The 10,204-nt window shown below is 34.3% G+C and overlaps 1 protein-coding gene across 1 annotated transcript; it reads right to left on the bottom strand.

The window, feature by feature from the left end:
- Positions 1 to 247: 247 nt before the first annotated feature.
- On the bottom strand, positions 248 to 9,592 carry LOC125877860 (uncharacterized). Its single transcript, XM_049559135.1, has 10 exons — positions 9,338 to 9,592; positions 8,823 to 8,890; positions 8,087 to 8,148; positions 7,835 to 7,984; positions 6,568 to 6,744; positions 5,561 to 5,773; positions 2,543 to 4,146; positions 1,544 to 1,606; positions 1,406 to 1,475; positions 248 to 1,109 (listed from the first exon to the last, which is right to left on the bottom strand). Exons 1-10 carry the CDS (start codon positions 9,529 to 9,531, stop codon positions 417 to 419), a joined length of 3,294 nt encoding a protein of 1,097 aa, XP_049415092.1. The 5' UTR covers positions 9,532 to 9,592; the 3' UTR covers positions 248 to 416.
- Between the last annotated feature and the right edge of the window lie 612 nt (positions 9,593 to 10,204).

Here is a 10,204-nt window from a genome sequence, read left to right as displayed (position 1 = left end):
TATTCAAACCATGCATTGAGATGTTGAAAATTGAATGGTCATAATTATTTAATATTCAAATCTTAATACATCTTAATATTCAGATGTGTATTTGAACTCAACCATCTAGATCTTAATGCACATAATAAAATTCAAATGTGTATTCAACGTCTTAATCGTAATGAAACGAAAAGACCACCTAAAATTTCAACAAAAAATCAGAATGAAAAACCTTAACAGGATTAAAGAATGATGATGCTCCTGATGAAGAAACACAACATTTTCCATAGCAGAAACTCCTAACGAAATAATGCAGAGAAAAGAATAACAGGGCAGAGCCAGAACGAAGCAGCTTTAGAGACGAAGAAGATTGGAACACATATATACAAAGCATAATTATTGATGTTACAACATTGTATAAAGTTAAAACTAAAAATTTACTTAACTTTGCGCAGCATTTCCAAAATAGTATCTGCATCTCGAATGTCCTGGCTTTCTTGTGATTCTTCATTTCCTTGAGAAAAATCAACACTGGTATATGTCCTGATTCCTGGACCATGTCTGCTACAATCCATTGATCGGCCTTGTTGTGCTCTTCTCACTTCTTTTTGATGCTCAGTCAGCTCAGTGTGTCTTCGTTTCGACTTTGAATAAATTCTGTCATTTCCTTCTGAACTATTAGTTGCATTCCCCACGAGTTCAACTCGTTTTGAGCACCTATGCAGTGTTGTTGGCACCTTGTATCTATTTGGAACTGTAACTTTATCTACATCGGCACTGTCCTTAATATTGGTTAACAGGCTGCTTTTTCCGACTTTTATTTTTCCTCTCCTTGACAGCTTGTCTAGGACTGGAAGTAAGCTTTGAGGGTAGTCTAACTTGGTCTGCTCTCCGAACGTAGAATTCCAGAAGTTAACAGTGGAGTTGGAAATGACGAGATCTGGATGATCAAGAGTTTTCTCAAGAAGAGGCTCTTGGAGCTGAAGAAAAGAGGAATTGAATTCTATTATTGGTAGCGTTTTCTGCAAACAGTTCAGTGTCTGAATCCATAACTGTTGAAGTTGATCTTTGAAGTTACTGTCTTGAGCTTCAAAATGTGACAGCCACAGAAGCAATGTACTGGTCATCATCTGATGACAGAAAGTGGAATACAATTTAAACTTTTGTAATAGTAGAGAAAGGGAAAAAACAAAAGCAAATTAAGTAATGGCTTTATACTGCTGCTAATCGTCTCCACTTCCTTCCAATCATCCGATTGGTAGAGAGCAGCACACATATGGGAAAGATAATTAAAAGATGGAAAGGAAAGGAACGGAATAAAAAAACATGGAAACACACATTATGAGATGAGAATAACATAGTAGCGTAGTTTAAGCTAATAGTTCATACATATTTTCCTCCTCAAGACTAGAGTCTAAGTACAAACCTCAATGAATAATGTTATATCCTTCTGCAAGTTCAAGCAGCCAACAAAGTGAACCAGTGATGATAGCAGCCTGAAACTCTCAGTTAGCAGAATTCTGTACTCCATTTGAAGAAACTAGTTAAATGGGAAAGTCATTACCTTTTCTCAATGAGGCTGGTTGATAGATTAGTTTCACCCTTTGCCCTAGATAACTTCACGAAGCTGCAGAAGCAGTGGACATATAAGAAACATGAGAGAATTGAAGTACGCGCAGAGTAAAGCTTATGCAATCAGCTTTTTCCAAATATCAAACAAATCAAAAATGGTATCAAATGTAGGCAATTTTGATCTCCTACACTTTTTTCAACTATTTCATTGCTCAAGTCAATTGATCGGAAACACTCTTTTTAAGGAAATGATACATGACAATGCTCTTCATATCACTGGAAGACTCTTGCAATATATTTTAGTCTGACATCAGTGACAATTACTAAGGACACCATATTAACAACTTCAACTCAGACATGTTGACTTCTACTCAGGAAAGCAAAGGCATACAACAACAACATAACCAGTGTAATCCCACAAGTGGAGTCTAGGGAGGGGAGAGTGTACACAGAACTTACTCTTACCCTAAGTGTAAAGAGGTTTTTTCCGATAGACCCTCGGCTCAAGGAAAAACAGTCCAGAGAAAGAAGTAACAGAAGTACAAGAAACTACATATAGTAACAGAACAGAAGCAATTCATTTACTTCAACATATTGATGGAGGCAAACGACAACTAGGATATTCAATCAAAATAAGGCTGTCAAAACTCCAACTATTAGTTATGAAGCACTTCAGTGCTTGAACCAAATAATTTTATGTGTATAGTTTACAATTTCATTTGCAGCAGCACAATTTTTAGGATTTTTTAAGTGCTCAAGCTATCAATCGAACAGGAATTTTAAAATAGGTCCAGAATAATTATTTGGTAGAAAAGTTAAAAGGCATGCTGTTGGTTCAACCTGTACTTAAATATCAAAAAAATGGTTCAATATTTTTGACCCGTCAGAAGGCCTTTGCTTTTATGCCTTAAATATTTTAAACCACCAATCTCAAGAGTAAGATAGGTAATTGCTTCAGTAACTGAAAAATTTGCAAAATCATATTGCTCACCAGGAAGCGAAATCCAAGCTACTTTTGATAATGCTGGATCTCCAACTTTCAGACTCTTTAACTTCAGATTTTACTATCAAAGAAGTTTGTTCTACGGCACATATCATTGCTTCTCCAAACAATAACAGAACATCAATATCCTGACCATTTACACTTGACTGAGGTTCAGGGACAAGATCGCCATTGGTCAATGCTTCATTGAAATATGAACAGAGCATTGAGAACAGGTCCTCAGTTAGAGTAGGATAACCAATTTCTGATGCCCGGCTAAGAGAAACATAAAGTGATTTCCATACTTCAATAACATGCTGAAGCTTGAGATACACCTTAAGGCAAGAATATGCAGCAAATGGATAACACAAGAAATGTATTGTTATAGCATAACCAGGACTATCCGACTGCAATTTGAAAAGTGAGCGGAAGTTATGATTATCTATGTAATCTTTCAGACAATTCGCCAGAGCTACCCAGATCTCAAAGCAACAGGACATCTTCTCTGTATATAATAAACTAACAAAAAGATGGAGAATTTCCAAAGGCTCGTATGAAGATAGCAAAAGCTTGACATATCTGTGTTTCCCTTCAACTATATCATAATCAGGTGCTTTCAATGTTGCTCTGGTCACTGCATGGAAATAGAGCAAAGTAATATATGCAACTGGTGAGACCTTCTCCATACAATTCATAAAGCTGATATCTGGTATCTTTGCACTTTTGAATTTATAGACTGGTTCTGACGTCTCAATATTTTTGAAGTCTACTATCACCTTGTAAAGAGGGGATTGCAATGTTGATGGTTCTAATTCTTCAACAAAAGCCTCCAAAAGCTGAAGTAAAAGAGGTAGCAAATCATCTATACCACCATCCCTTGAATGCATATTTTCATATACACTCTTCAAAAACTTTAACATCATATTCAGAGATAAGATAACCTCGTCATAAGTTATAAGGTCAGACTTCAAGCAATGTTTAACAGATATCAGAAGAGATCGAAACAAACTTGAGGCAGCACCATATGTCACTGTCCTGATTTCACCGGACAGAGTAATATCTGACCCGTGAATGATCAGACCATGAATTGTGTTTAAGAAAAACTCCAAGTTACCAAGATCCAAAGGTGACCATTTAATTGGATAGTACTTCCATGAGTATTTTGCAGATTCTGGAAGTCTCATTGCCTTATGGTCATTTAACTTACTATTTACATCTTTATTTCCTGCTGAAATAAAATTATCGAGCAGCTCAATGCAGAAACTCCATGACCATATATTCTTATTGACAGGCCCAACCTTGATGATGACTTCCAAGATGGGATCCCAAACTGTTTTAACCACCGAATGGGAGCTGGCTAACTTGTCGAGCTTATACAGAAGATAAGACCATGTATTCAGGCAGGATACATGGACAGATGCATCACAATTGCTTGACATGATTCCTATAAGGGGCGTCATTACAAGTTTAATCTTTTTGGGAAATCCATCAGCTTCAGTTGGATCACTTCCTTTGAATACCGTTTGATCAGTAGGATTCTTTACAAGTGCATTGCTTTCAGGAGCATGAAGTTGTGAGCAGATTAAAGCATCAATGAGACCTTCCCAGGCAACCTGCAGAAATAAGGCATCTATTTAATTTTAAACACACCCCAGTTATTCAATAAGTTGACTTAGTGGACGCACTCTATTTTCTTTTTCTTTTTTGTGATTTTTCTTTCTTTCTTTTTTTTTTTCATAGGAAAAATGGCACTAAGGAGCTGAACTTCCTGCAATGAAAAAAAGTAAAAAACTTGACAGCACTACAGCAATTGAGTGGCAAAATCTTCACATTATAGCTAATATAAAATGTATGGTATTCATATAGCTACGATGCCAGATATGTGCTATAGGAGGCAAAAATTCCTTGCATCAAATTTTTGATGTGACACTCCAAGTACAAGAACACTATTAAATACATTAAAACATGACACACTAAGTTAATAGTAGAAGTCACTCATTAGTTTTAAAGTCAAACTAAATTGATGAACTTACTGCCTTTTATTGGGATAATATCCTAGAGTTCTCCCTCAAGTTAATTATTAGTAGATGACTTTGCATTAAGTTACTTGTGATTTTAAAGAATTCTATAATTTAGTTGATAAACTTGATCTCTTTTATCGGGATGATATTCTAGAATTCTCTCTCAAATCAATCATTCATGGACGAATTTGCAATTTGTAACTTGGTAAAAGCATTACTTAAAGTTGGTTCATTTTAATAGTTTTTTTATGTTACTACCATCGAACAAATCTAACAAAATCAGAAGAATCTATTTATTTTTTAATTGTTCAGTTTAATAATCTTTTTAGATTAATTCAAGCAAGCAAATCTGAAAAAAGAATAAATTTAACTAAAGAGGGCGGCCCAGTGTTAGAAGCCGCTATGGCGAGGTTTGGGGAAGGGTCGGACCACAATGCATTATTTTCTTTATAGCTAAGAAGTGACTGTAAGAACTAAAATTTCCGATTAAATAGGATAATGCATATATTTGGGTTGGGCACTTGATTGTTAACACCAAAACATAGGCAGATGCTAATCAATGTTCATTAAAGTTGAGTAAATATATAAAAATTCTAAGCAAGGATACTGACATCATATAAGGTTGATTTAGTCATTTTAAAATTAAGAATCTGGTAGATATGTTAGCATGTCAATGATGTAGTATCTGTAGTGCCATCAAAGCTACAGCTTTTTCAGCGGGTGCTCATAAATAAGGATTGGACACATCCCATCTATGTTGCTCGGACACTTCAAAAATGCTGATGACTTTGTCATATCTTTCAAAAGTAGCACATTTTTTAAGGATCCGGCATGGGTGCGGCAACATTTTCTAAGAGTCAGAGCAACATAGTTGATCCCATTAACAATCAGCGGCTATTGAATCCCATGATTAAAAATCAAATACTAGAACAGGACTTTTGCTTGACCAAGTCGCATTAAATTATCTGGAATTGATGTGTCAAACTTAGGTGAATGAATAGCATACCAGTGAAGCACTCTGAATCTGTGGATCATGGTCCGTAAAAGTTTGTTCTGGAATTTTAAGCAATTTGTTGACCAAATGCTTATATTTCATTCCATAAGGTCCGAGTAGACGCAGAAACCATCTCCATACTTGCAGAGTTTGAATCTTCAAGCCTTGGTTCAGCTGCTCCTCCATCGTCAAAAGCAAAGTCTTCTTCAAATCTGTGACAAGGGCCTGTTTAAGAGGCAATAAACTAAAATTGATAAAACATGTCACTTAATAGTTAACATGAATTATAGTCTTTTTATCACAATCTATAAATCACAGCTTCCTTTAGAACGATGAATTTGGGTGGGGAATCTGCATGATCCCTATACTAATAAACAAATAACAAAAATTAATGCCTTATATTTAACATATACACTTTTTGACTACACTACGTGGATCCTTCATTCACGTAGAATTCTTCAAAAACACTAATATAGATAATTGGACACATGTTTGTTCCGATTACTTTTTGTTCTGGAGATTAAGTTGAAATGCATAATACCAGTGGCGTACGCAGGATTTTTCATAAGCGGTGTCACATTTTAAAATAAAAATAAATAAACAAAAAATTATAATATTATATTAAAAAATTAAGAATTTTTTTTAGCATTTTTATGTGTGAGCGAAATAAATTTAATTAAAATATTAACTAGAATCGAAAGAGGTGCTATTGAGGTTCGAACTCCCAACATCTAACCTAAAGATATGACCCTAAACCAAATGAGCTACGCTACTCTTTGTTGTAAGGAGTGTCACTTTACTGTATTTGGTCTTGATTTATATTTTGCTTTTTAGTTATTTATACTTGATAAAATTTTCAGACGAAGCCGTGTCACGTGACACGCCTTTGCCTAAGGTAAATCCGCCCCTGCATAATTCTGTAGTCTGTATAGATGCACATTTTTGGTCTCCTCAGGAAACATAAGAAACAAAGTGGATTACAGCAAACAAGAATAGAAGAACAGAATATTATATGCTACCTTAGAAAGAATTACTGGTGGAGGACATATCACGCTTGAGACTTTTTGTAAACAACGCTCTGACATGTCTCTTTCCCTTTTATCACTGCTGACTAGTCTTCTATAAACTGGAGGAGCCCATATGTTTGACATGGCTCTCATATTTTGAGCTGATGTACTCGCCAACTTCATTACAGCCTATAGCAGTATAATCACAGAGAATAACTCAGAGATGACATGTACCAATACTAAAGAACTGATTTGAGATGATAATATGTATATATGTGTGTGTGTGTGTGTATGTGTATGTGTATGTGTACGTGTATGTATCATATATGTGTATGTGTATGTGTGTGTATACATACATGCATTTCGCTGAAGGTTATACATTAAAAGTCCAGTGTACCTTTATTCCAAGTCATTTCGTATATATGCAAGAACATCCAAAATGATGGAAGTGCATTTGGCTTATAGACTATTAAGTGTACAAAGAGCAGTCCAGTACAAATTTGTTTTTATATTGCGATTCTGATTCTGTTACTATTCAGGTACAAATATGGCTATCTCCTTCCATTTTCTTTTCTCATTAGTCATTACAGTATCATGAGAATAAACCAAGCAGTGGCAGAGCCAGAATTATCAGTAAGGGGGTTCAAAAACTGAAGAAATAGACACACGAAATAGCCGAAGGGAGTTCAACATCAACTATATATACCTAAAAAATTATTTTAACCATGTAAAAATCATATAATTTTCCGTCGAAGGGGGTTCGGATGAACCCCCTAATGATAATGTGGCTCCGCCACTGAATGAAGGTGTAGCGATCAATTCAGAGAGCAACATTGCTTGCTCTATTCAACAAAAACAAACATTCTACTCCTTTCAAATGAACAAAATATTTGTGATAAGCACTATACATAGAGTTCATCTGCTGTATAAAGGAGAAGGTAATAACTCTTATTCAGTACATATGACTATCGATTTTCAACCGGAAGTCTTTTTCTTCACTCATTCTAAAATAACTTGCTAAATAAACCCTGCTCACACAAATATTTGAAAAAGATGTTCCTCTAATTGTAAGTTCCATGATTATTTCACATTTATCTAAATGAACCATTGTTCACGTGTATGATGTTGAAAGGAGTAGCACATGAGTTTTAACTCCTACTATCTGACAAGAATCAAGATCCAAATTTTACTTTGTTATTAGATTAGACACATCATTGCACAATATATTCAGCTTTACCTATCGCTTAGAACCAATCACATTATATTCAGCTATACATACCTGCATTGCCTCAAATGTGATTGAAAGAGAGCCAATAGGATTGTCAAGCGCATAAGTAATTGCCCTCAGTAAACACTGGAAATTTGCATCTAAAAGCGATGAGTTAAACTGCTGCATTGATATACACCACACACCCAAGTTGCAAACAGACTGCAATTAACAATAACTACAAGTCAAATTCTCGAATCATGTTTCTTAGTAAAGGCTGCCTTACATACATTACTTTGTTGCCTATCGAGAAGTTCAGAATACCTTAATCTTGCTGGTTGTAATAACCTCAACAAGAGAATCAACAATAGCCCTGGCATCATCACCTAAATTTAGTCATCAAAGCTACATTAGCTCCAGAATTCTGAATCTGCCCCAAGAATACTTGCACAAGTAACAGTAAAGAATAACTCACACGTGTAGCTTTGTGTGAATGACACCAAAACAAGACAAAAAGATCTGTATATCACCTTCATTATTTTTTCAAAGTACACACTTCAATTCTTTCAACATACTCTTTATCTTAATCATATCCGCCCATGCTTTATTTCTCTAATAAATTTGGCAAGAATTCAAGGTGAATTCTTTTTTCTACATCTTGTACTTCCTTAAATCCAACTAATCCAGAAAATGAATTTCTTCTCATTTTAGTCTCTCTGCCAAAGTGTTTGTCACTTTACACTTTTCAACAATCAAGTATGCTAAATTTTGACCTTGGATTTTTCAACTTGTGGGCTCTTTTTCTTCTTTCTTTTGTAGTGTCTGTGTTTATGGGGCTGCTAAATCTCTAATCTTTTTCAAATAACAAAGTTATCTACATCTATTTTTACTCCAACAACAGGTTAATTTGAGCCTTGAAAAGAGCATCCAACATTTTGAGATGGAGGGACTAACTTACGACACCTCTTTTGAGAGTTCAAATGAGCAACTAAACGGGATTCTTATAAGCAAGAAACGGAGAACACTTAAACAAAAATAAATAAAGGACAAAAGATAGAACCTTTGATTGAGCCAACTATAGATGGATGATATATCATAAATCCCAAGCACTTCAATGCCTGAGCAGCACTATAATTTTGAGGAAACATAACCAAAATCAGCTTTTGAAATTATCAACCAAAGAGGAAAGTTAGAAAGAAAAAAAGAATAATTCAATTTTATACGCATGTCAACATATATATATATATATATATATATATAAAACACTTATACTCCCTCCGTCCCAAAATAGTTGTCAGGATAAACTAACATCAGAAAAGTTGCAAATTATAGTATTTTTCGTATAGTTTTTGAATATCCAAATTTGAGTTATACGTTATTGAGTTGAAAATTAGTCAAATTCATTATCGAGAAGCAAAACATACAACTAATTTGGGACAGGGGAGTATGAACTTAGAAACCAAGTATGCATTAATTACATATAATATTTGAATTTGACTGTGAACTCGTATATATATTAACTATAAGTTCCTTGTAGAAACTCATAAACTTTAAATTACTATTGAAGAAACTCACATTTCCTCGTCGTTATCGGAGACATCGGAGATAATATAGGAAACGATGATAGAAGATGAATCGGCGAGCAGCTTAATGAGAGAAGGATCGGCGCCGGATTGTTGCTGGAGATGAAGCAGCGTCAAGTAAGCCAGCGGTTTGTTTGATGATAAAAGAATTGTTATCTGCTCGAATTGCTCTTCGAAGGATTCCATGTTTCGATTTGGAGAAAATCAAAGCTTTGCCCTAAATTGGAGAATTTGTGTCAATGGCGGATTTTCGCGCCAAATTCGAGAAACAATGAGGGAAGAAGAGGGACGTGTGTGATAGTTGGAAGTTTTCTAACTGGTCCCTCTAAGTTTTAAAATATGGCAATCTTGGCTACTTATTTTCTGAAAGTTCATATGAGAACTTTGACTGTATTGTTACTTTAAGGGCATCTCCAACCCAATCCTCTATTTTACTCTCCAAATATAGAGTTCTCTATTTTTTCAGACAATCAGCTCCAACTCAATTTTTTATTTTACTCTCTAAAAAGAAATTTTTTTTTCTCTCTTCAATAGTATATTATTATTTTTATTTCATTCTTATTTTCATATTTCATAATATAAATCCTTTATTTCTTTTTTCCCAAATAATTACTTTATATAATTTTTAATGTGATATGAAATTATATTTTATTCTAAAATTTTAAATAACATAAATTGCAAAAAAATATAATATAATACATAAATTAGGAGACAAATTCAAATAAAAGCGACATACAATTACATAAACACTTAATTTTCAAAATTATTACATTGCTCCCATAAATGCTTTATTAATGCATTACAGAGTTCAAAATGAGCATTTTTTGTCCTTTATTTATTTATGTCTAGCTAAAAATTA

The sequence above is a fragment of the Solanum stenotomum genome, chromosome 9, assembly GCF_019186545.1.
Source record: "Solanum stenotomum isolate F172 chromosome 9, ASM1918654v1, whole genome shotgun sequence".
NCBI lineage: Eukaryota > Viridiplantae > Streptophyta > Magnoliopsida > Solanales > Solanaceae > Solanum > Solanum stenotomum.
The sequence above is the reverse complement of the archived record's forward strand: the minus strand, read 5'-3'. Positions and strand labels throughout refer to the sequence as shown.

Bases quoted from the DNA above. Each gene is read 5' to 3' on its own strand.
- LOC125877860 (XM_049559135.1), bottom strand. From the start codon at position 9,531: ATGGAATCCTTCGAAGAGCAATTCGAGCAGATAACAATTCTTTTATCA. The intron at 7,985-8,086 runs GTATTCTGAACT...TGTTAATTGCAG, and splicing joins TTACAACCAGCAAGATTAAG to TCTGTTTGCAACTTGGGTGT. The intron at 1,110-1,405 runs GTTTGTACTTAG...TTCTGTCATCAG, and splicing joins ATATAACATTATTCATTGAG to ATGATGACCAGTACATTGCT.